The following is a 27,285-nucleotide window of genomic DNA, read 5'->3' as shown; positions in this document are numbered from 1 at the left end:
CAGATATGACCCATTTGGACGTTCTGAGGCTCCATAGTTACCATGGAAACACCGTCATCTTCTACAACACTGATTCTCCAGTCAAACCCATGGAGTTGGATCAGTGACAGTGGATGGACACACTGGGGTTATGTTCAGTTAATGACAGATTTTACTACAAAAGTCACTTTTTCTTCAGTTTTCTCTGTTTTTGCCATAATAACCCTCAACTTTAATCTGAACTTTCATGAACATCTACCTGATCAGTGAATCAGATACAAGAAAATAGCTGATGTACGCTGATAAAATGCACAATACATACAGCATGTCAGGGGGTGTTTGGAACAAGAAAGCTGAGAAGGAGGAGTTGAGTCTCTATAAGTGTTAATATCAAATCAATATCAAGCTGCATGTTATGTCAGTGGCAACCCCCCCCCCCCCCCCCCCCAATGTCTAATGGGTGGTTCGTCGTCATCTTTTTGTAGATTGTTCATTAATTACAAAGAAACATGCATAAAAGTGTGATGTTATGTACATGTTTATTATTGAAGAAAAGCAGAGAAATCCTGAATGTATTTCTAAGAATTAGCCCAAAGCATTTTGTGTTATAAATAAAAATACAAAGTGCTTTATGATTATTATTAAAATACTGAATAAACCCTGAGCCTTAGAGCTGATATTTACTCTACACAGAAAATCTACTGCAAATAAAAGCAACAAATACCACAGAAAACACAAAACAGATGTTTTTTTTCCTTTTTTTGACATAACTGTAAAAATCATTATTATATTAAAATTCATTTTTTGTTGTTACTCTAGGATTCTTTCATATGTATCTGTCAGCTGTGACAAACCTGTGGACGGAAAAAGAATAAAGAGTCCAACCCAAACTTTAAACATATTAAATATGATCCAGCGTCAGCGTGTGTTACCGTTGTTATTTCCACAGAGAACAGGGTCACCGATCAGAGAATACGGAGACTCCACATGTGGAATTTGACCTGTAGGATCAAAGTTAAATGCGTCAGTGGAAGGTTTCATATTTTTGTGTATATGTGTGAAGGTCGGGGTCTTACCGCTGCTGTTTGATGGAAACGTAATCATGGAATATGTGTGGTCAAGGATTTGAACATCTGATAAAGGACAGAGTCGACAAATCACATTAACAGTCGATCAAACAGCAGTCGCTTTTCCATTGACCCTCAAACTGAGCGAACATAACTTGTGCATAAAAATTTACCTCATGGAAAAAGGACAATTTCACTAAAAGATTAAAAGTTAAGTTAGTTAAAGTTAATTAGTTAGTTAAGTTGATTAAAAGTTTTTGCGCTGGCAAGCAGTGGTTTTTCAGGTGTAACGCAACTGGTATACCACGCAAAACTGTAATGGAAAGACCTTTTACTGCAACTAGAGTCACATAAATAAAAAAAAAAGGCTGTTGACGGATGTTCCAACAATCAAAGGAGAAGAGTTTAAAACCAAACATGTCACAGTATGTGTGGACACACCAAGAAACCCAATCATTTTATTATTTAGTAGGAGATAGAGGGGTAATATAGAATAATAATGAATATATCTGTAAATAAACACCATATTTATGTTCATCGACATGTTTATAGAATGACTTCTCTTGTCATCTCATGATAATAAATAAACAAATCATCACATTTGTGATTTAATGGAAAAACCGACATTAAGCACTTCTGTTTTCTCAACATCTAGTAAATATCGGTAAAGTTTTGCACAGATGTCCGATGGAAAGGAGACTAGTGTTAGCGGTTACGGATATTTAAACTGCAGATCTAGGCGTAAATTGACACGTGATCAAATGGCGTTGAATAACATGTGAAAGGATGAAAATGCGTACGTATACCACGCCAAACGCCATAAAAACTCCTGTGACACACAACGCGATTTCATGAGCTCAGTCTGCAGCCCAGTATGGTCAAAAAATATAGTGGAATAAACAATATTCCATTCCAAAATGTAATGGAGTAAAAGTATGAATGAGCATAAAATAGAAATACCACTGGATTTACAGAAACCAATCCACATATTTGAACAGTTTTGTTTAAATCTGTTAAAAAAAAGTCTCTAAACTTAAGAAAGATGAGACTATAGATAATAAAATAACGTCCTTATTTACCTGGACTGGGTTTCCTCTTGTACGCTGCTGTCATTTCAGAGGAACCAACACCTACCAGACAGAAAACCAAACCTGTCAGTCATTTCTGTTGTGTTCCTGTTGTTGGTGTAACTTCCTGTTCAGTGGTTTGTGAATCAGAATAAGCCATAATAAGACGTTAAGACTCAACTTTCACAACCTACAAAACCAGAACCTGCTGCAGCGTCATTAATAAATGACTTAATGCAGGGCCGGATTTAGACTTGGTGGGACCCTAGGCTATATAAAGCCCTGAGGCCCCGCCCCCTTTTAAATGACACCAGCTGGTCTCAGAAAGCTTTAAAACATACATGCCTTTAGATGAAAAACTGAAAATATATTGCCTTTTAATTTTTATTAATATTGAATAATAAAGATCGTGTTGTAAAATCACAAAAATTATATTAGAGAATCCTGTAAGTTACAACTTAGAACATTTTCTTTCTTGATTTCGCTAAATCAGGGGTTCCCAAAGTGGGGTATGTGTACCCCCAGGGGTACTTGGAAGAAGCCCAGGGGGTACCTGACATTTAAAGAAAAAAAACATTAAATAAGTCATCATGTACCGAACAGAAATGATGAGAATTAATGCTGAAATATAAAACACAATAAATGCATTCATGTAATAGTTTTTTTGTCAATCATCTTGTTGAAGCTTTGGTAACATTTGAAGAACATTTATATTTTATATTATTCACAATGAGTTTATTTGAGTAGATAAGGAATTATGTTTTATTGGTGAAAGGTTCATTTATTATTACAGTATATTTATTTTATTATTTTGAATTTCCCCTTGGGGATTAATGAAGTAAATCTATCTATCTATCGATCTAATGACCAATTTATTTATTTTTCTTATCAATGAAAGAAGGCACTTTTCAGTTTATATTTTGCACAAAATTTACTTATTACTACATATTACAGTTAAATATATATTGTTTGTTTACAAAGTTTTGCAAATATAAACAGACACCTTTAGCACAGGAACTAATTTTGCCAAACTTTTTTTTTCAATAAACAATGTCGAAGCGAGGGTTGGGGGTACTTGGGTAAAAAAGTATATTTCAGGGGGTACTCCACTGTAAAAAGTTTGAGAATCACTGATAAAAATCATTGCTTATGTCAACAAAAGATATGTTACACAACCTATGGCCTTCTGTGCACATGATGCTAGCACTGACAATTTTTATTGAGGCATAGTCAGTCTCAGTTTGTTTTTTATTCTCTATATCTGTGAAAATGATCTTTATCCTGAACTATTTGTCACCATCAGACATAGAAATAATCATAATAAGAAAAAAAGTCCAGGTGGACCATTTTAGGTTTAGGAGTTAAAGGGTTAAACACAATAATATTCACTCTAATAATTATCTATAAGCGACTGACACAAGGAACATTGATGCTAAATATGACACATCACCAATAATTCAGCTATCTAGTCAACACAATTATAGATGATTCATTTGCAAAGTTTTAATTTTAAGAAGTTTTAAGGCCCTAAACTGTAAATTATTTAGCTTGGACCTAAATGCAACACTGACTTAAAAACAGAGGCTGAGTTCACTTTTAGACCAGATTAATAATAATAATGAAAAAGAGGAACAGGTGTGAGTGGAAACCAGCTTTCATTTCTCACCGCTGATGGCCTGAAACTCCACCTGACCCTGGATTTCCTCATAAACAGGGTGGGATTCTGTAACCACTGCAAAACATAGAAATGAAATAATGACTTTTGATTTGGTGAGGAAACGCCCTGAAACAACAGTGCATTTTCCATGAATATGTGCGAACTGTTGTCTAGAATAGAATAGAATAGAATAGAATAGAATAGAATAGAATAGCCTTTATTATCATTGTGTTTAGTGGTACTCCAGTCAGTGGGTTTAATTGTCTGTTTCAGTTTTTACTCACCTCGTCTTTTCAACCTGTGTCTAGAAATAAGGCAGACGATGAAGAGGAGGAGGAGGAGGAGGAGGACGAGGCAGAGGACAGGTATCCCAATGATCAAACTCAAAAGCTGTAGTTCAGATGCAGCTGGAGTAGAATAGAAAATAACTGTTACATTGAAAAATCAACTGTTAGAAGTTAAAATATCAGGAGATGAGGATGTGCAGCTGCAAACAGTCGATCTGTTTAAACCTGCTTCATTTTAACCCTCTGGTGTCCAGGTGAGCATATTATGCACACTTTGCACTTCCTGTTATTAAAGGTTGTTTCATTTTTCACAATTAGTTTTAGATCATAATCAAAAAGTTACATCACAAACACGGCATTAATGGGTTAGAAATATGACAGTTATTGAGTATTTGGTATTTTTATTACCTCCGCCAAGGAGGTTATGTTTTTGCCAGGGTTTGTTTGTTTGTTTGTCTGTCTGTTTGTTTGTTTGTCTGTCCATTAGTGTGCAACATAACTCAAAAAGTTATGGATAGATTTGGATGAAATTTTCAGGGTTTGTTGGAAATGGGATAAGGAAGAAATTATTAAATTTTGGTGGTGATCGGGGGTGGGGGGGCCCACAGGGGGAGCCACTGATCAGCCTTGGTGGAGGTCTGCGCTCTCCGAGTGCTTCTAGTTGTTTATATTATCAAAAGATTTTTTTTTAAATTTAATAAAAAAATAAAAGACATTACTGCACTGCTGTGTATATTACACGCTTTTGGTGATGAGAAGAATGGGCAAGACACTGGAAGGTTAACATGTAATTTGTGTTTTTGGACTTGGAGGAGTAATCTTGTCGTTGCCTGTAAAGACCAGAGAGTACCAGGAAATAAGGATTTTTTTGTTGTTGTTGCCATAAAGCTAATCAGACTGTCCCCAGGTGAAAATGACTGTTTTCATGCATTGTATGTTCATAGTCAGTGTGTCTTCAGCTGAACCACCCAACTGCTGAATGTGATTCACTTCCTATTGTTCAAACCACAGTTTCGTGCAAACACAGACCTAAGCTGACACGTCTCTGCATGAACATCTCATATTTATTCCTCTGAGGTTTCAGTTTCTTCTTCTATTTTTTATGGTGTGATGTTTTTTTTCTCTGTAGGTGTAACATGTACTTGTGGGTCAAGTGTTACTGAAGCAGAAGTCACTGATGCTGTTTGTGTCGTAGTTGAAGACATATTCTAGATGTTTCCTTTGTCACCCATCAGCATTATCCAGGATTTTCTTTTTTTTTTTTTTCCGTTAAAATGAATGAGAAACTTCCTCAACCCGCTCCCACTTAAAACATTTTCTGTTAAATTTACCCTGATGTAGTTCAGGTTGTGTTTTATCCAGATCCTAAAACAGGAAATATTCTGAAACTAGAGGTTATTACCTTTAAATAAGGAGTCATTGAATACTTTAGTCCTTGTGCTTCTTCAGTTTTAAGCTTTGGAACTTGGTAAACTGGCCAGAATGAACCCAAATTAGGTGGAAGGAACAGTTTAATGACCACAGTTTAGGTGTTCTACTTCTATCTGTGGGACAGAATGTTCTGGAGCTTCTGGACTCATATATGCTAACCTTTAGCGCTTCAACTTTCAACTAAAGAAATCCACAAACTTTCACAAATTACACGTCTACAATATATGTATCAAACATCATCAAAAACACTTACCTACATTTACAACCTAAATTCTACTATTTGTTCCATGAAACTGTATTAATTTATTCCTAACAGACCATTCTCTTCATTTCTTTGCATTTTTCTCGCTGCTGTTTCCAGTTCGTGGATGTGGATGGAAGATGTTTGGTCCAATCAGATTTCAGTGTCTGTGTGTTGCCAGGGTTCATTTAATCTGCCCTGGGCTTTCACAATCAGCAGTGAAGGCCCAATAATCTGGATAGCAACAGGAATGTTTGTTTGACCAATCAGATTCCAGCTAGCTGCCCCCCCCCCCCCCCCCCCGCCCCCCCATGTTGTCATCATTTATTCTTCCTCTGATTGGACAGTCACAGCAAAATTTATTTTAGCACAATTTTTTTTTGACTGATGCCGAAAAACTACGGAGCCCGGGAAGGGACATGAAGAGAAAAAAATGTATTGCGTTATAACGCAATAGTTCAAAAGTGTTGCGTTATAATGCAATAGTTTTTGCGTTATAACGCAAAAGTATTGCGTTATAACGCAAAAGTATTGCGTTATAATGCAAAAGTATTGCGTTATAACGCAATAGTTTTTGCGTTATAACGCAAAAGTATTGTGTTATAACGCAAAAGTATTGCGTTATAACGCAAAAGTATTGCGTTATAATGCAATAGTTTTTGCGTTATAATGCAAAAGTATTGCGTTTAAACGCAAAAGTATTGCGTTATAACGCAATAGTTTTTGCATTGGGATCTGCATTCGGGATCGGACAGGTCGTCAGGTCAGACACACCTGGACCTGCAGGCCTGTGCCCTATGCATGTGTAGTTCAGATGACCGTAACTCTGTCATTATTTGTCCGATCAGAAAAATTCCACCGGTTTCTGAAACCTGAGACTCTGTGCTTTATGGACATTCTCGGGTCAGTGCGAAAATTTCACGGGCACCTGTCCTAGAAGACGCAAAATAAGCCATTCGGTGACTGGGGACGCACACAGCAGAGCGGATTCATGGAGCGAAGAACCGGAGCGCACAACAGAGTGGAGAACGGATTAGATCTAGTTTTGGAAAATGTAGGCAAGACGGACATCCCAAGTCCCATGACCCCCCTGGAGGTTTACGGATGGATTTGTGACCGAAGGAGCGACTGATGGAGCAACATCTGAAGAAGAAAGGTAAAGTTCACCCAGTTCCATTTAGTGGATTTTCTACATGACTGAAGCACTGTCTGCTTTTTTCTATGGAGTTTTTACTTGTTTCACTTTAGTATATGTGTAAACTGACGCTTATACTGCATCGTGGTTTTATAGAATAAAGTACGAACCGTGTAGAGTATGTGTTAGTTTGGAGTATGTTGGACTTTCTGTGCGTAAAAGTGCGCATGACGCTCTCCAAAATAAGAGCGCATACGCTGATGTTCAGTGACTTTTTTTCTTCAATAGTACAATTTGACCTTGTTTTGTTTGTCTAATACATTGTTCTATGTGTGTTATTTTTCCATGTGTCCATCGGTAGTTACATTCAAGGATGAAGAGAGAGAAGTCACGGTGATGCGCAAAGGCTCTGGTGATGAGAGCAGAGACTGAAGACTGTCCACACACAGATGAAGGACGGAGGAAGAGCCTGATGGTGATCAGTCCAAATACCACAGACATTCAACACATCCACAGGAGGACGGACTTTTCGTTTCAACAGACTATTTTCCATGTGCAGACTGTGCCATAGGAGCACTGCCTGGATCAGAGCTGTGAACTGACACAACTGTTTCTGCAGAACCACGAACATGAAGGAACTCTGCAGACACAGAACGGACAAATGCCCTGTGTGTGTGTGTGTGTGTGTGTGTGTGTGTGTGTGTGTGTGTGTGTGTGTGTGTGTGGTGTGTGTATGTGTGGGGGGGGGACACACCTGTAGAGTTTGGATTTTTACCCTGTTTTTGCACAATAAAAGGCAAATACTCACACAGCTTGTTTTAAACAGTTTTTATACTTTTAAAGTTCATATTTAACTTTCAAATGTTGTATCCATGTCTAATTTCAGTGTTTTTCTGCTAAAACTAAAAAAAAAAAAAAAAAAAAAAAAAAAAAAAACTAATTCCGTTTTGTGTTTTTTGTCATTTTAAATTGTTATTACAGTATTAAAACAAATAGTGATTGCAATATTGAACGTTCGAAGTGGTCTGCAAAAATTGACAAAACGACTCAAAGCATATTTTCCGACCTTTTTATGATCAAAATAAGAAAACCAGTTCAGGTGGACCATCTGAGGCTCAGGAGTATAAAGGATTTTAATACAATGCGCACATCCTCCTTCTCATGCGCAGATCATTCACACTCTGCACACATCCATCTGTATCCATGAAGCTGCACACAGACGTGAAGCTGGGCAAATAGGAATTTAATTCAAAAACCGTTGGAATTTTTCCGATCGGACTAATAATGAAAGAGTTATGGTCATACTACACAGGACAGGGGGGCGTGTCAGACCTGGCACGGTCGGACCCGAACTGGATTACAATGTATTATGTACGGACCTCAATCAAGAGAGAGCATATATGATATATATGATATATGATATATGATATATGATATAACGCAAAAGTATTGCGTTATAACGCAATAGTTTTGCGTTATAACGCAATAGTTGTTGCGTTATAACGCAATAGATTTTGCGTTATAACGCAATACTTTTGCGTTATAACGCAATAATTTTTATTTTTTGCATGTCCCCTCCCGGGCTCCGTAAAAAACTCTTTTTAATTGAATTTAATTGAACTATTCATACATTTGAAGTAGACTTTTTTCCGCCCACAGTGGCTGACAGAGGAGAGGAAGAGGATTTGGTCTGGGACAAACTTTAAAATCCATTTTCAAGGCGGAGTTTTCCAGAAAAGCCGGACGTCCTGAGGACAGGTCAGCTAACCCCAATGCTAGCTAGCTAGCTAAACTTAAATGAGGAATCTGAGTGGACAGAGGAGACTCTGTCCTCCATGGACATAAAAAAGGACTAATGATGGAACTGGAACCCACAGATCACCTCTGTGACAGTCAGGGAAGGGTTCAAAGAAAGAAGGATGGATTTATATAGAAATAATGAGCATCTCCGGTGAGTAGGATCGGATGTTTTTTTCTGTTTAAAAGTATGTTTTTGTCCTGTTATCAGATAAATATTGTTGTGAACTGCTCCAGATGTGTCCATGGTCCAGTTGTGGTTGGAGTGTAGAGGTTTGGAGTTGTTTTAACTGGGTTTACAGCTGTAATGGTAATTCAGTGTTTCCTTTGGAATTGATCTGTTGGTGTGGAGGTGCGTTTTACTGGTGACCGCTCGCACATCGGTTTCCGTCGTACTTATTGAGGACCTGCAGCTGACGTCACTGGTCATGTGATTGTTGTTTACACCGCCATATTGGTAGGCACGCTATCTGGATCCAGAAAGTCAGAACTGTTGCTTTGTATCCTGTTTTTCTTTAGACTCGTGTTTGCATGTTTTGTTATTTGTGAATATGTCTGCTTGTGGTTAAGGCACCATATACCGCATTTCCACTACGTGGTGCTGGCTCGGTTTGACTCGACTCGGTCTTTTTGCGCTTCCATTATGAAAAACGACCTGGAATCTGGTCAGCCGGTACTACTTTTTTGGTATCACCTCCGCCGAGGTTCCAAGACTGGGGAACTAAAACGCGACGTGTAAACACTGTAGAACACTGATTGGTCAGAGAGTCGTCTCTGTGACCCACCGTTTTGCAGAAGTTTACAGTAAATGTAGCGGTAGGTTAGTCTACATGATGACAGCCTGTAAAACTACACTATTCAGTCAGGAGATTCAGTCTTTGATGGCCGACATAAAAATTCAGCATGAGCTTGACGAGACAACACGCAACGAGCGAGTTTATCAGCAACTCTGAGCAGATGACACAGAAGTAACACGCCGCATCGCTATGATGTCCAGGTACTGTAAAGTCTGTAGTATCCTGTATTGGAAACGGTCTCCAGGAATAGTATCTGGTACCCGAGTCGAGTCGAGCCGGTTCCACGTAGTGGAAACGCGGCAATAGATGAGTTTCAATGTTTACTAACAACAGTGATGCGCGGGCAGCTCGGAGGTAAAAACACCAGTACCAGCTACCAGGTGGCTCTCATCAGCCGTACACCTCCAGACTCTCCCCCGGAACTCGTGAACGAGTCGATATGTTAGCTCTAAAACGGTCCATTAACTGTCTCTGTCCAAAAGCCGATCCCGTCTTCTCTTTCACAGCCAAATAATTTGACTTGACCGCATGGGGAAGGCTGTCCCATAGTAGAAAGGCAGACTGTCACAGACGGGTGGGCAGTATTGTCACCAGCTCCAGCTGAACCCACCGGTGTTGCCTGCTGTAGCTCCGACTGCCACATCCAGCTGCTTCACCCAGCTGAGGAAACTCTGGCTGCCATCGCCGGCAAAGGGAGCAGGTAGATCCACAATCACTCTCTCTCTATAGGGTGATAGTCCAGGGGAAGCCCTCCTGGTAGGTTTAAAGGGGTCTTCATCACCGTACCAGATGATGACAATTATTTTTTTCCACGCCGCTAAGCGCAACAAGCATGCAGGCTAAGTATACTAGGAAGCTACGCTCACCGCGGTAATAACTCTAAACAGCGGTCGCCAGAACAGAACCACCGCTACCAGCGATGGAACCCAGCGGTCTTTATGCCTAACTTATAACTGGTGAAAGCTAAGTTATAAACAGCACACAGGAGTTTAGCAGGTCCATCCTTTAACACACTGTACGATCCAAGGAAAGCTTGCCTACCAATATGGCGTCGTAAACAGAAAACCACGTGATAATGTGACGTTTGTGCAAAACCTCAATAATACTATGGGGTTACCGGGTGGTGCAGCCCCCCCCCCCGCAGGGATGAACGTGAAACTTTACACTCCTTTATCTTTTCTCTTCCTCCTGAAGCTTCTCAATCTTTCATTTGAGGGTACAGAATGTTTGTCCTGAACTATTATTATATTATTCATATATATAATAAGTCTAATGCGACAGTGATTTCTTTGTATGAAAAGTTTGTTGTGGTGGCATGGATGTGCTACAGCAAAACATTACCAGTGGAAACACTGTAATTAGATTCACCCTCAATATATTGTCTCTCTCTTTAATACTACTGCTTGTTACTTAGTGTTTTTTGTATAGTATTGATGGTTTCTCTAATTGTGACGTCATAGTGGTGGTATTAAGAGGTGGATTAAGTCCAGTAAGTCCCACTGAAGGACCAGGTACCAAATGCACAGACCAACACTAATATGTACAGTTGTGGAAAAAAATATTAGACCATCAAAAGTCATCAGACACAATGGTTATGCAATCCAGTACTAACTCCTGTGTGTATCATGTGACTAAAACAGACAGAAAAGAAAACATGGAATGCTTAAAAGCATTGTTTGTGTCAGTACAATGACATAGATATTGATGGAAGAACTGAAGTGATTTTGGTTTTTATCAAGAAAATATGTTAAAAGGATAGATATCAGGTCTGAAATTATGAAAATATGAGCTATTTTTGTTGTTATCATTATATTTGTCTAAACAAGTGGACCTTTACTTGTACCAGGCATTAAAATTAACATCGAATTGAAGAAAACGAGGGTGGTCTAATAATTTTTTCCGTGACTGTATACACTAATAATGTACAGAAACACACAGACACAACTGTCCCATTCACTCCAGTGTTATGGGCCAGAAACAGAAACATAGGACTTCTAAAGCTGGCGACAACCCTATTATTTTTTCTGCTTTTCCAGTAGATATCACACTGACACGTCAAGCGCAGTCTCCTGTCTGTAAAAGTGACTAAATGTTAAAGATATCAAACCTTTTAGACTCAGACTAGTATTTCATACTCGTTTAATAAATAGGAGCTACTTTTATTCAGTCACTGAGCTCTTTGTTATTTCTTGGTTTAAAATAATTAAGGTATCGTTCGTCACTGTTTGCCATCATTAAATATTATATTAGTATTTTTAACACCGTACCTCCTTTGGTCAGCATCATTGAAGCAGTTGTTGTTGTTGGTTGTACTTTAGGTTTTTTCGTAGGTTTAGTCTTTTTGTCTCCTGTGAAGAAGAAAAAAATCTGTATTAACAGGCATTATATGCATTTTATCATCATTAATAATTTAATGTTTATTTTTTTTATTGATAAGGTGTTGTTCATGTTCATGGTTTGTTGTTTCTCACCACTCGTATGATTCACTTCCCACATAAAACTGCAACAACAGGTTTCATTTTAACGCAATGACTATTCCTCTGTACTTCTGAATACTTACAGAAGTGTTTTACACATTTGTTATATTTGAAGTATTTTATGCAAACATTTTTGTCCTTATTGCTAGCATAATTCACACAATTTCCTTTGGGTACTGTCCACAATGTCATATCAGTACTTGGACTCTTGTATGTTTTGTCTGTCTTGTGTGTCATTTCCTGTTTTATTTTGTTAATCCTCCTCTTGTGTCATGTCTGGTGTCTTTGCTTCCTCTCCCTGATTGTTTCACCTGTGTTGATTACCTGTCTCCGCCCTGATTTGTTCCACCTGTGTCTCATTGTCTTCCCTCCCTTCTGTGTATTTAAGCCCTGTGTTTTCCCCTGTCCTGTGCCAGTTCGTATTCCTTCCTTGTGTTGTGTTTACCTACCAGCGTTTCTCTGTACCTGTTCGCCTGCCTGTTCGTTCCTGACCCGGATTGTTCCTCGTTGTTCTGAGCCTGCCTGATCCCCTATCGGTACCTCTGCCTGATTCTGCCACTCTGGTGTTCGACCTTTTTGCCCGGACTCATGGTTAGTGCTTTTGCCTTTCCCCTTCTGTACCGTTGTCTGTTTGTTAGACTCCCCATGTATGACCTGGTCTGTCCCCTGACGCTTCTCTGCTTTCTCCTAGTCGGGTTCCCCTCGTGTGCTCCCGACCCGGGCAGAGAGCTTCCCTTTTTAGATTCGGACGTCGTGACGAATCCACACAAACATACCTGCGAGGATTCATTCAAGAAACCTTTTTGTGAACTGCTTTTCCTGTCCGTGTTTAATAAACACTCTTTAACTATATTTTTGTCTGTGGGTTGTGCATTTGGGTCCAGATCTTGTGTCACTGGTTCTAACACACAAATCACACATATTACCCCAGCTTACACAATATGGATGTAGTTAACTTTACAGTATCCAGGTGAGCATATTATGCACACTTTACACTTCATGTTATAAAAGATCATATTATTTTTCACATTTCATATTAGGTCAGAATTCAACAGTTGTTCATTTTTACATGACTTTTTGAATTCTGATCCATCCACTAAAACCATCCCATAATAAACAGTGTTAAATTCCTACACTAACACCCTTCTACAAAGTGAGTACAAAACGCACACTGACACATTTAACATTTGACCTAGAACCAAAAATAATAATGGATATGATCCAGTGTTGGTGTTAATCACCGACAGGATGAAAAAATAAAATAAATAAATAATGCAATTTATATGTAGAATATTGGGGAAAAAAAGTTGGCACTGAAAAAAATATTTGTTTCCATTACAAACACTGCATTTAAAGGGTTAAAAATATGTCAGTTATTGAGTATTTGGTATTTTTCTTGGTGGATAAAGTTGATAAAATCCAAATTTTTATTTATTTATTTTTTCCGAAGTTCAAACCAACTGTATGTAAAACATTCAGACGTTCCTGCCCCTCTGTGCAGATGATGTGCTTTCAGTAGTGAGGGTCAGGGCGTCTGATACTGGAGGGTTCATATTTGGGTTCAGTTTCTCCAACTGTCTGGAAACTCAGACAAAAACACTTTGAGAGTAAAGACATTATGCTATAAATGTATTTTTCTGTGACATCTACTGCCTTGCCTACAGTGGTTTGTCTGTCACCACTTAAACCACCTCGATGCTGAACTTCCTGAAAATGTGACAGGTTTGATGTGAACTCATCGCTGAACATTTACTGTCACATTCATGTCTTTTTGTTCATCATATCTGAGCTGTTGACGTCTATGGTTCATCACCTTTATCTTTTTTCTCTGGTTTCGTGCCCTTTTTGCTGTTGTTTGTCTTGGATGTAGTTTTCTTCTGTGTTGTTGCTGTTGTTGTTGCAGACGTACTTGTCGTTTTTGTGTCTGTTGTTGTGGGCGGTGCTTCATCATCACCTGTGTGAGGCAGATGATGAATATAAAGCACACACAGTCAAACTGTTTCACTGTGTGTGTTATTGTTTCTTACCTGTGGTCACATTCAGATACACAGCAGGTTTTCCATCACAGCTGAACAGTCCAGAATAAGTCGGTTTAAGTTCTGGCAGAGTCAGAGTCAGACCAGGATGTGGTCTCCATCCATCAGACTCTCTTTTCCATTCTGGATTTGAACCAGTAACATGAGGACATGTCAGAGTGACACTGGTCCCTTCTCTAGCATGTTGGATGAAGGTTCCTGGACACAAAAAACACACAGTGAGTAAAAAGCAGACATTTTTAGAGTCATGTCTAAAATGAAACAACCATCATTCACTGAACACAAACATAAAGCAAATGGTCTGTCTGTGTTGTTGTTTTTCATGAGCTGAAATCAGGGAAGGAAAACCTTTAGTGTGTCCACAACAGACCCATTCTTAAATCTGTGTTCCAGAGCTCTTCTGTTTGACTGAGATATTCATCCACCTGTGGGGTTTGTCCAATCAGGATGCAGATCAGACAGCGTCATTATTGCACAGGTGAGTCTCAACTAAAGGACAATGGAATGTCTGATGCAGGTATTTTGTGAAACAGATATTTTTTCTGCACAGGAAATTTGCCTGAGTAAAATTTAGTGAAATTGAAGAAAATTTTACTCTCCTCAGATAACATTTGGTCCCTCTCTAAAAAGAGTAAAAGTTACTCTTTGGGTAGAGCTCTCCAAACTCAATATAGAGAAAAAATTTACTGTTTTTGAGGAAAATACTTTTGACTGTGGAGAAGATGCTCAGAAATTTTTCCTGTGTGCATTTATTTCTCTCGTCATCACATAAACAGTGTTTTAGTTGCAAAAAACTGACATTTTTATGAACTCTATCCAAACTGTATGTGGTTTGTGTGTATCTGTGTGTTCAGATTAAAGTTAAAAATACCTGATTACAGTAATACCTGTAGTAATGTGGACATGGCATAAAATATGCAGTAGTACGACACAATCTATATTCATCAAAAAGAAAATGTGACATTAAGACCAAAAGTCTTCAAAAATCTTAAAAATAAAACTTAAATGAGTGATTTTACACGTTAAAATGATAGTTATATGTACAAAAACGTAATAAATAAAGTTAAAATCATTGAAATCAACACAAATGTGTGTGTAAATCTAAATGTAATGATTATTGTATGGAATGAATGAATCAGTCTGACCTGTTGGGATCACCGTCAGCTCCACTGACCAATGGCTGTTACACAGGTATTTTCCACTGTCTGATAAATAAACTCTGTTAATGTGCAGTGAATTATATCCCACTGAACTAAATCGTTCCTCTGGGTCATTTTCTCTTCGTTCTTCGTCACCAATGACTGAAAATAGAAAATCGAACCGCCCATCAACCTTTTTAGTCCAGGTCATTCTGTTGTCCATGATGTAAGAACAAGGTAAAGACACTGAGTTCATCTCCATTACAGCCATATGAACCATCTCTGGAAAAAGAAACAGAGCTTTACTATTAAACATTTATCAGAGTTCACTGTCGTTACTCAAATACCACAACAATAATTAGTTTCTGTCAGTCTGTCCCAGGGCAACTGTGGCTACAAATGTAGTTTACCACCACCAGAGTGTGAATGTGAGAGCGAATGAATAATGGGTCAATAATGTAAAGCGCTTTGGGTGTCTAGAAAAGCGCTATATAAATCCAATCCATTATTATTATTATTAGTTTCATAAAAGTAGATACTGTGATTCTGTTGGGACAGTTGTCATTATTGTACTTCATTACTGGAGGTATTTGTTGTATTTTTACTTTAAAATCCTCGTAAATGAAAACAATCAGTGTGAGTGTTTGGAATAAAGAGTCGTGATGTTATTTTAAAGATGTCATTGTCGTATTAACTGATATGAACTGATTTTATTCACAGCCATGAGTCTGCATGTCACAGAATGAAGATGAGAACTGGATAGAAACAACTGTCAGAGTCAAAGAAAAGAAGTGATAAAAACAGAAGCTGTTGTTTGAAGGTTCAATGTCAGCGTTTCTTCTACATGGGTGAGTTTGATTCTGAGGCTTATGAGGATATAAAGTTATTATGGGATGTTCTTATCGTTGCTCAGTTGCTGTTTGTTGATCCACAGTTCAGACTAAACTGTGACAGTTCTGAACTTGTTTGTTCAATTTCAAACAGATCTTATGTTCAGTTACTGACAACACAAACCGAACAGAAAACAGAAGTGATTAATGGTTTTACTGTGACTGTTTTCAGTCTAAAAACAGAGCTAAGCTAACAGAGCTAAGCTAACAGAGCTAAGCTAACAGAGCTATAACGTCGACTATCAGCTGAAGCAGGATGGTAGAAAAAATATGTAGCATCAAGTCACATCTAAGGATTAATATCATTAGTTAAAGTTAACCATAACTACATTAATTAATCAATCAACCACATTAATTAATTACATTTAATCCTATGTCAGTTAAATGTGATTCCATTCATCAGTGTCTGTATTTACACTGTAATTCATCCCATTACTGTAACTGTACTGTTGTGGATAAACCTGATCTGAACCAACAGGTTTGAGTGGAAATCAATGAAGAATTGGTATTAGAGTGGAATTAACAGGGTTTTTTTTTAAACAAAATGTTTATTTTTTTTTTTTTTTTTGCATTTTACCTCCATAAAGACTAAAAGCTAGTATTAGAACATATTTAATTTTTATTTAATCTTTATTCAACCTGGAAAAAAGCTCATTGAGTCTAAAAATCTCTTTTCAAGAGTGTCCTGGCTGAGACAGCAGCAGCAGAAGATAGAATATGTTAAAATGTGAGAAAACATCAGCATTAAAATTTTTTATTTTACAGTTTTCACACAGTTTTCAACATTTTCTAATATTTATTTGTTAAACCAATAGTTAAACTCATGGTGTCCAGCTGAGTGGACATTTATGGAACTCCATGAAAAATAGGTTCATAAAACAATAAAATATTTTTTTCAGGCGAAAAGAGGAATTTAAACACTCAGCCAAAAAAAATATCTCAGTTACGGTTCTCATAATTTATACATGAAAGGGTTTAAAAGCATTATTGAATGAAGAACAGAACCACAAAACAGATGAATTTACCAAAGTTGTGAGATTTCAAATCCAGGTTAAAGGTGTCCAACAGTAGTTTGGACATACGTGGAGTTCAGAGGACGACGGAGCGCTGCTGTTCTTACCTGCACAGACTCTGCAGCTCAGGATGAAGGCTGACAGACACATGTAGACGTTCATCCTCATCATCACAGACTGAAACCACTGAACGTTCACGCAGACGCTTTGACTCTGAACTAGAACAGGAACTGGTCTGAATGTAAACCTGTTCCTCTAAAACCAAAAGCACCGCCCTGAGCTCATCACTGTCTCAAATGTCCTGTTTATGGACAGTTTTTTCTGTAGATTTCCTCTTTTTTTCTTAGAAAGTACTTCATGTGTCATGTTTTACTGCTCATTAGTCATTATATCAGAGCGTGGGATAAATAAGCACTATTTGTGTTGGATTCTGTGTTTAACTTTAGTGTGAGAAGAGGAAGCGTTCTGTGGTTCCTGATGATGGACAGTAACAGATACAAGAGTAAAGTCAGAATGAGTTCAGTAAGAGGATGGAACTTGTACAAATAAGACAGAAGATCGAGAATAAAAACACAGAATAATGTTGGAATCAAACCAGACTAGGATGAAAAACGCACAACATATGAACGTTTCCTCTCAGTTTTACCCATACAGACCCAGAGCTGCTTAGAACTCAGTTCCCAAAGGATTTTTTTCTCTATATTTAATTTTTCTTCAGTGATTTATCATCTTTTATTCTAATATTACTGAGTTAGTCCAGTTGGAAACATTCACCGTCCTTTTCACTGACAGAATCTGCCACTGGTTTGGTTTTAGGTTTAGTTGTGTTTTTATTTTTCATCTTTTCTTTTTTGTCCTTGGAACTGGTTTCCAACAGTTTCAGGAGCTGGGACTGGTCCACCAAGGCCCCTGTTTGGCACTAAAACTGGTTCAGAACCTGAAACAGTTGGTTCTTCCTCATGAATCATGACATCATCAGTGGGCGTGTCTTATTCTAGGGTCTGAAAAGAAGCAGGAAGTAGAAGTTTAGTGTTTACTTACACCTGAGTAATTAGATTAAATTAGATTAGATTAGATTGAATTAGACAAAATTAGATGAAACCATATTAGATTATATCAGACAAGATTAGATTAGACTACATTGGATTATATTGGACAAGATTTAGACTAGATTAGACAAAAGTAGATTAGATTAGAGTAGATAAGATTTAGTTAAAGTAGATTATATTCCACAAAATTTTATTAGACTAGATTAGACTAGATTAGATTAGACCACACTAGACTAGATTAGATTCAGTCAAATTAGACTTGATTAGACAAAATTCGATCAGACTACATTAGATTAAATTAGAGTAGATTAGATTAGATTACTTTACATTACATTATACTATATTATATTCGATTAAATTAGATTAGATTGGACTACATTATGTTAGATCAGATGCATAATATTCTCACCTTGATACTGGAAGATTAATACAAGGCACAAAAATATATTTCTTCCACTTTTTAATAAAAACCACAAACAGTGTAAAACAAGTGGATTTCATATTACAGGTGAAAATTTAACAACACACATAATAAACTGGAAGGAAGACAGTAATATTTCCTGTACATGCTCCAAAAAAGGTTTAAAAACATTCTTTTCTGTTTACAAAAGTATAAACTAGAGCGTACTGTTCAGACTCTGTGATGTTCGATCAGGAAAAACGTCTTTGATGGTTTTGTTTTACTTTAATTCAGATTTCTACACTTGGACTTTTTACAGAAACACGAGGTTGTGATAAAAACCACATCATCCATAAAGTCATTTTTATTTCAAAGCTGCTGCGGTGAAGTTTAACTGCAGAGAAAAAACACTAAATATCACTCAAAGGTGAAGTAACGAGCTGATAAAGACCACAGTGAATCTGTAGAAACGTTAAATTAAGTTTCATACGACGTGAGAGGAAAAGATGACGAAAACTCAGACGGCGTCGGTCGTATTTTCACTGTTATGATGATCAGCGATATCGTCATACATGGAATCATTTTCAGCAGGGTCACCTTTAACAAAGACAGTTTATTTTACAAAAGAGGTACAAATTATTAAACATAAAAAGGAAAAAAATCACATATACGAAGACAAAATGATTGGAAATAAGTCATACAAACAAAACAAAGCATGAAATATGAGTTATATGAAAAAAATATAAGTATTAGTTAATATTTACCTGTAATATTAACAGTGTGAAACTCTGCTGTCTCTTCTCTGGATCTTTTTACACCTAAACATAAAGAACAAAAGTGATTTAGTAATAGTTAGTTACATACTTTCATATATTTTACAATCTAACAATATTTATTTTCCTATTTTACAGGAAAAAATGGACAAAAATGAACCAAATAATCAACAAAATGGAGAAAAAAGAGCAGAAATGAACAAAATAATCAATGAAATTACCAAAAATGAAGAAATAATCAACAACATAGACAAATATGAACCTAATAGTAATAAAATGAACAGAATATTCAACATAAAGGACAAAGATGTGGAAACTAATCCAAAACACTGACAAAAATGAGCAAAATGATCAACAAAATGAACAAACAAAGAAAATAGTCAACAAACTGGACAAAAATGAAGGAAATAAGGACAAAAAAACATCAACTAAATGGACAAAAACGAAGGAAAAAAAGGACAAAAATAAAAAAAAAAATCAACTAAATGGACAAAAACAAAGGAAAAAAAGGACACAAATGACAAAACAATAATCAACAAAATGAACAAACAGAAAATAGTCAAGAAACTGGACAAAAATGAAAAAAATAATCAACTAAATGGACAAAAAAAGTTAAAAAAAAAAAGGACAAAAATGACAAAAATAAACAACAAACTGGACATAAAGGATGGACAAAAAGGACAAAAATGAAAAAAATTATCAACAAAACGACCAACAATTAAGAAATAATCGACAACATAGACAAAGGTGAACTAAATAGTAACTAAAATTAACAAAATATTCAACACAAAGGACAAAGATGGGGAAACTAATCCAAAACACTGACAAAAATGAGCAAAAATAATCAACAAAATGAACAGACATAAAGAAAATAGTCAACAAACTGGACAGAAATGAAGGAAAAAAGGACAAAAATGAAAAAAAAAAAAAATCAACTAAATGAACAAAAATGAAGGAAAAAATGGACCAAAAAATAATCAACTAAATGGATAAAAACGAAGGAAAAAAAGGACAAAAAAGACAAAAATAATTAACGAAATGGCCAAAAATTGCGGTAAAAACTTATGTATAAAACAGTATTTGTCATTGTTGAAGTTGTTCAGATCTCTCAAATATTTAAGACCTGAAAATAAAGAATAAAAGTCATGTAATACTGTTAATAATGGTTTGTTTCCTACTTTCCTCTATTTTCAGTTTTTTGCTTGATGTAATAAATGTCTCAACTCTGTCTCGATGTTACAACCAGAGTTGAGACATTTATTTCTCAACTGTCTGTAAAATACAGAGTTCTGGAACTGTTCAGATCCTCGATGACGTCTTTTTTACCGTTTGTGTAAATGACGTTTGACTTTCAGATTTCATTTGAACAATAAGCTGAACGGTAGACGGTGAACTCACTGAATTCAGATTTCAGATGTTCAAGTGAAAAACCAGACCCAGAACATCCTTTTACACACTGTCACTGTAACTGTTGTGGTTCTAAACCGGTCCATGTGCATTCAGCTCAAACATGTGTCATATTTACCCCTTAAATCAGTCATGTCGTATTCTGTTGTGACTCCTGTGGATCTTTTTATGCCTTAAAATAAAGAATAAAAGAGATTCAATGAGGTTAGTTTTTAATGTTCATTATTATTTTAAAGACAAACAAAAATAAAGTCACATTTTCTCCTCCTCCTCCTCCTCTTCCTCCTCCTCCTCCACACCAAAACTGGTCCACCAGAGTCCAGTCCTTCCCATTTGATGAATTTGTGAAATTATAATAAAAATTCAACTGAATATATTAACGATCAGTCAAGGATGTTAAAATCATGGTAGTTCTGGTTCCACATTCAGACCAATATGAACTAAAGTGGATCAGACTAATAAAATTCTATTATAATAGCCTCTAAATAATGACATAACAATTGAAATTTTTGTTTTAGTGTCAAATAAGTAAAATTTCATGAAAATGTTTACATTTACAAACTATCCTTTCACAAAAAAAACCAACACAAAATAACTTGAACAAATATGAACAAACGTCTGAAGACACCAGTTGGACAGGTTTAGAGGATGCTGCACCCTTGTGGTGTGAGTTGACAATTACATCAAAAAAAGCTGAATTCAGTCAATGTGGAAGTGTTCCAGTTTTCTAAGGCAGTGGAGGCGCTGATGGCCCTTTTTACACACAGACCTGCAGTTTTCATTAAAACTCAGTTTTTCATCGATTATAGTCCCAAGGTACTTGTATGATTGCACTTGCTCTGTAGTCTGACCTTTATTTAAAGTGACTCCGTGCCTGTCCTGTTGTTTTCTAAAATCGATGACCATATCTTTTATTTTAGATGTATTTAGGTGAAGGTAGGACTCCTCACACCATTGGACAAAGTCATCAATGACAGGGCCATAATAAAAACTTTTCATTACAAAGACATTACAATAAAACAACCTGGTTGGGTCATTTGGACCCACTGATGCGTCTGAGGGTTAATGAGCCTTTGTTCTGGATCTAAAATGTCATCACATATGAATTTGTATGAAATGTTAAATCAGCCTTTTTGTGTTTTGCAGCTGAGAATAAATCCTAAGTCATGTAACAGTTCATGATGTTTTGACATTTTCAGCTGAATTTCACTGTTGACTCACCTCGTTTTATAAACCAGAGTCTAAAACTGCAGCAAAGGACGAAGAAGACGAGGACAGACACCAACATGACTTTATAAACCAAACCGAAATGTGGTGGAAGATGTTCAGGAACATCTGGAAAACAAAGACCACTGTTTAGACTTTGATCAGTAGGATTAAACATGGAAACCTCTGTTCTAGACCATCAGCATCATCATCATCATCATCATCATCATCTTTCCTGACTCATGTTATGGAATTTACACCGATCACCCATGACATCATGTCCAGATGATTTCTTTTTACCTCTGCCAAGGAGGTTATGTTTTTGCCGGCGTTGGTTTGTCTGTTTTTCTGTCTGTCCATGTGCAAGATAACTCAAAAAGTTATGGATGGATTTGGATGAAAATTTCAGGAAATGTTGGTATTGGCACAAGGAACAAATGATTAAATTTTGGTAGTGATGGGGGGGGGGGGGGGGCACTGATCTGCCTTGGCGGAGGTCTGCGCTCTCTGAGTGCTTTTCTGGTTATGTTAGTTTTTTCAGTGTGTTGATGATTCAGTTTATTTTGTTGACTATCATGTTCTTTTTTCCTGCTGGGTTGGGGGTCCAAGCACCTGCCTGCCTTGCCTAATGGTAAGCTGCACCTCTGTGTGTAAACTGCAGATGGAGTTTGTCATGTTTCACTGACTTTCTTCATCATTTGTGTGTTTTGTTGTGGTCGTACCGGTGTTTTCCACTGGTGTTGTTTTGGTCTGGACAGTGTCTGCAGAACAACAGAAGTAGGAAATCTTCAAACCACTGGAACCACGTAGATGCTGAACCTGCTCTGGGTTCTGTTTCTCATGGTAAAGCTTCAACCACATGAGTTTCAGTTGAACCCAGAATTAGACCTGTGTGAACCTACCTGTGTCTAATGCTGTTGGTGCACTTGTCATTGGTTTGAATGTAGGTGTTTTGGTCATTTGAGTCTCTTTGCCTCCAGTGAAGAAGAAGAAAAACCTCTGCATTAAAGGAGCTGTATGAAAGAATTCAGTTCCCAGTAATCCTAAAATGGCCCTGAATGTCACCAGACATGAAGGAATCCTGTTCATTTCAAATACTGATCTCACTGACAGTAGTAGTCCAGACAGAATATTTGTATTTGAATCACAACTAATTCATTTTTATGTTGGATATTGGGAGAACAAACATTTTTTGTGTTTTTTGCATCAAAAATAGCTATTATTTATTTACATTACAAACATGGCATTTAAAGGGCTAAAATATGACAGTTATTGAGTATTTGGTATTTTTGTTTATGGGTCAAGTTGATGAAATAGAAAAAAATGTAAAACTTCACTAACTAACACTTCATGTTATAAAAGGTCATATTATTTTACTCAGTTTTAGGTCAGAATTCACAATTTGTTCATTTTTACATGACTTTTTAAACTCTGATCCATCCACTAAAACCATCCCATAATAAACAGTGTTAAATTCCTACACTAACACCCTTCTACAAAGTGAGTACAAAACGCACACTGAGACATTTGACATTTGACCTAGAACCAAAAATAATAATGGATATGATCCGATGTTGGTGTTAATCACTGACAGGATGAAAAAATAAAATAAATAAATAATGCAATTTATATGTAGAATACTGAGAAAAAAAAGTTGGTACTGAAAAAATATTATTTGCTTACATTACAAACACTGCATTTAAAGGGTTAAAAATATGACAGTTATTGAGTATTTGGTATTTTTATTTATGGATCAAGTTGGTAAAATACAAAACAAAATGTTTTTCCAAAGTTCAAACCAACTGTATGTAAAACATTCAGACGTTCCTGCCCCTCTGTGCAGATGATGTGCTTTCAGTAGTGAGGGTCAGGGCGTCTGATACTGGAGGGTTCATATTTGGGTTCAGTTTCTCCAACTGTCTGGAAACTCAGACAAAAACACTTTGAGAGTAAAGTCATTATACTACAAATGTATTTTTCTGTGACATCTACTGCCTTGCCTACAGTGGTTTGTCTGTCACCACTTAAACCACCTCGATGCTGAACTTCCTGAAAATGTGACAGGTTTGATGTGAACTCATCGCTGAACATTTACTGTCACATTCATGTCTTTTTGTTCATCATATCTGAGCTGTTGACATCTATGATTCATCACCTTTATCTTTTTTCCCTGGTTTCGTGCCCTTTTTGCTGTTGTTTGTCTTGGATGTAGTTTTCTTCTGTGTTGTTGCTGTTGTTGTTGCAGACGTACTTGTCATTTTTGTGTCTGTTGTTGTGGGCGGTGCTTCATCATCACCTGTGTGAGGCAGATGATGAATATAAAGCACACACAGTCAAACTGTTTCACTGTGTGTGTTATTGTTTCTTACCTGTGGTCACATTCAGATACACAGCAGGTTTTCCATCACAGCTGTACAGTCCAGAATCAGACAGTCTAAGGTCTGTCAGAGTCAGAGTCAGACCAGGATGTGGTCTCCATCCATCAGACTCTCTTCTCCATATTAGATCATCTGAACCAGTAACATGAGGACATGTCAGAGTGACACTGGTCCCTTCTCTAGCATGTTGGATGAAGGTTCCTGGACACAAAAAACACACAGTGAGTAAAAAGCAGACATTTTTAGAGTCATGTCTAAAATGAAACAACCATCATTCACTGAACACAAACATAAAGCAAATGGTCTGTCTGTGTTCTGGTTTTTCATGAGCTGAAATCAGGGAAGGAAAACCTTTAGTGTGTCCACAACAGACCCATTCTTAAATCTGTGTTCCAGAGCTCTTCTGTTTGACTGAGATATTCATCCACCTGTGGGGTTTGTCCAATCAGGATGCAGATCAGACAGCGTCATTATTGCACAGGTGAGTCTCAACTAAAGGACAATGGAATGTCTAATGCAGGTATTTTATGAAAAAGATCACGTTTTTCTCTGCACAGGAAATTTGCCTGAGTAAAATTTAGTGAAATTGAAGAAAATTTACTCTCCTCAGATAACATTTGGTCCCTCTCTAAAAAGAGTAAAAGTTACTCTTTGGGTAGAGCTCTCCAAACTCAATATAGAGAAAAAATTTACTGTTTTTGAGGAAAATACTTTTGACTGTGGAGAAGATGCTCAGTAATTTTTCCTGTGTGCATTTATTTCTCTCGTCATCACATAAACAGTGTTTTAGTTGCAAAAAACTGACATTTTTATGAACTCTGTCCAAACTGTATGTGGTTTGTGTGTATCTGTGTGTTCAGATTAAAGTTAAAAATACCTGATTACAGTAATACCTGTAGTAATGTGGACATGGGATAAAATGTGCAGTAGAACGACACAATATAAATTCATCCAAAAGAAAAGGTGACAATAAGACCAAAAGTCTTCAACAATCTTAAAAATATAAATGATAGTTATATGAACAAAAATGTAATGAATAAAGTTAAAATCATTGAAATCAACACAAATGTGTGTGTAAATCTAAATGTAATGATTATTGTATTGAATGAATGAATCAGTCTGACCTGTTGGGATCACCGTCAGCTCCACTGACCAATGGCTGTTACACAGGTATTCTCCACTGTCTGATAAATAAACTCTGTTAATGTGCAGTGAATTATATCCCACTGAACTAAATCGTTCCTCTGGGTCATTTTCTCTTCGTTCTTCGTCACCAATAAGTGAAAATAGAAAATTGGATTCAGGGTCGTGCCGCCCAGGAGCCCGTTTTTTCCAGGTCATTCTGTTGTCCACGATGTCAGAACAAGGTAAAGACACTGAGTTCATCTCCATTACAGCCATATGAACCATCTCTGGAAAAAGAAACAGAACTTTACTGTTAAACATTTATCAGAGTTCACTGTCATTACTCAAATACCACAACAATAATTAATTTCATATAAGTAGATACTGTGATTCTATTGGGACAGTTGTTATTATTGTTCTTCATTACAGGAGATATATGTTGTATTTTTACTTTAAAATACTCGTAATGAAAACTATCAGTGTGAGTGTTTGGAATAAAGAGTTGTGATGTTATTTTAAAGATGTCGGTGTGTTGTATTAACTGATATGAACTGATTTTATTCACAGCCATGAGTCTGCATGTCACAGAACGGAGATGAGAACTGGATAGAAACAACTGTCAGAGTCAAAGAAAAGAAGTGATAAAAACAGAAGCTGTTGTTTGAAGGTTCAATGTCAGCGTTTCTTCTACATGGGTGAGTTTGATTCTGAGGCTTATGAGGATATAAAGTTATTATGGGATGTTCTTATCGTTGCTCAGTTGCTGTTTGTTGATCCACAGTTCAGACTAAACTGTGACAGTTCTGAACTTGTTTGTTCAATTTCAAACAGATCTTATGTTCAGTTACTGACAACACAAACCGAACAGAAAACAGAAGTGATTAATGGTTTTACTGTGACTGTTTTCAGTCTAAAAACAGAGCTAAGCTAACAGAGCTAAGCTAACAGAGCTATAACGTCAACTATCAGCTGATGCAGGATGGTAGAAAAAATATGTAGCATCAAGTCACATCTAAGGATTAATATCATTAGTTAAAGTTAACCATTACTACATTAATCAATCAACCACATTAATTAATTACATTTAATCCTATGTCAGTTAAATGTGATTCCATTCATCAGTGTCTGTATTTACACTGTAATTCATCCCATTACTGTAACTGTACTGTTGTGGATAAACCTGATCTGAACCAACAGGTTTGAGTGGAAATCAATGAAGAATTGGTATTAGAGTGGAATTAACAGGGTTTTTTTTTTAACAAAATGTTTATTTTTGCATATTATCTCCATAAAGTGAGTAAAAGCTAGTACTATAACGTATTTAATTTTTATTTAATCTTTATGTAACCAGGAAAAAAGCTCATTGAGACTAAAAATCTCTTTTTCAAGAGTGTCCTGGCTGAGACAGCAGCAGCAGAAGATAGAATATGTTAAAATGTGAGAAAACATCAGATTATCAGCATTAAAAATGTTTTATTTCATAGTTTTCACAGTTTTCAACATTTTTTTAATATTTATTTGTTAAACCAATAGTTAAACTCATGGTGTCCAGCTGAGTGGACATTTATGGAACTCCATGAAAAATAGGTTCAGAAAACAATTAAAATGTTGGGTTTTTTTTTTTACACCTAAAGAGGAAAAAAAAAAATCTGGACTACGGTTCTCATAATTTACACATGAAAGGGTTAAAAAGCATTATTGAATGAAGAACAGAACCACAGAACAGATGAATTTACCAAAGTTGTGAGATTTCAAATCCAGGTTAAAGGTGTCCAACAGTAGTTTGGACATACGTGGAGTTCAGAGGACGACGGAGCGCTGCTGTTCTTACCTGCACAGACTCTGCAGCTCAGGATGAAGGCTGACAGACACATGTAGACGTTCATCCTCATCATCACAGACTGAAACCACTGAACGTTCACGCAGACGCTTTG

The 27,285-nt window shown here is 36.7% G+C and overlaps 1 protein-coding gene across 3 annotated transcripts; it reads right to left on the bottom strand.

Moving 5' to 3' along the window:
* Positions 1–501: 501 nt before the first annotated feature.
* On the bottom strand, positions 502–27,285 carry LOC115428222 (uncharacterized). 3 transcript variants are annotated; one of them, XM_030147065.1, is made up of 11 exons: positions 27,183–27,285; positions 25,351–25,638; positions 24,218–24,427; positions 13,749–13,889; positions 11,726–11,806; positions 4,055–4,177; positions 3,780–3,845; positions 2,126–2,176; positions 1,056–1,112; positions 912–980; positions 502–833 (listed from the first exon to the last, which is right to left on the bottom strand). In XM_030147065.1, exons 1-11 carry the CDS (start codon positions 27,244–27,246, stop codon positions 790–792), a joined length of 1,194 nt encoding a protein of 397 aa, XP_030002925.1. In that variant the 5' UTR covers positions 27,247–27,285; the 3' UTR covers positions 502–789. The 3 variants fall into 3 exon arrangements, with proteins under 3 accessions (XP_030002925.1, XP_030002926.1, XP_030002928.1); XM_030147066.1 differs by lacking the exons at positions 24,218–24,427; positions 25,351–25,638; positions 27,183–27,285 and adding exons at positions 13,963–14,169; positions 15,117–15,392; positions 17,121–17,223; XM_030147068.1 differs by lacking the exons at positions 502–833; positions 912–980; positions 1,056–1,112; ... (3 more) ...; positions 11,726–11,806; positions 13,749–13,889 and adding exons at positions 18,516–19,059; positions 19,227–19,280; positions 20,761–20,814; positions 21,864–21,977; positions 24,004–24,144.

This window comes from Sphaeramia orbicularis, chromosome 11 (assembly GCF_902148855.1).
Source record: "Sphaeramia orbicularis chromosome 11, fSphaOr1.1, whole genome shotgun sequence".
Lineage (NCBI taxonomy): Eukaryota > Metazoa > Chordata > Actinopteri > Kurtiformes > Apogonidae > Sphaeramia > Sphaeramia orbicularis.
Note: the sequence above shows the minus strand (reverse complement) of the source record. Positions and strands in the feature narration are given on the sequence as shown.

Coding starts and splice junctions, on each gene's coding strand:
- LOC115428222 (XM_030147065.1), bottom strand. CDS start 27,246: ATGATGAGGATGAACGTCTACATGTGTCTGTCAGCCTTCATCCTGAGC. Junction 13,890..24,217: donor GTATCTGAATGTGACCACAG/GTAAGAAACAAT, acceptor TGCCTCACACAG/GTGATGATGAAGCACCGCCC. Junction 11,807..13,748: donor ACCAGAGAAAAAAGATAAAG/GTGATGAACCAT, acceptor TCTTCTTCACAG/GAGACAAAAAGACTAAACCT.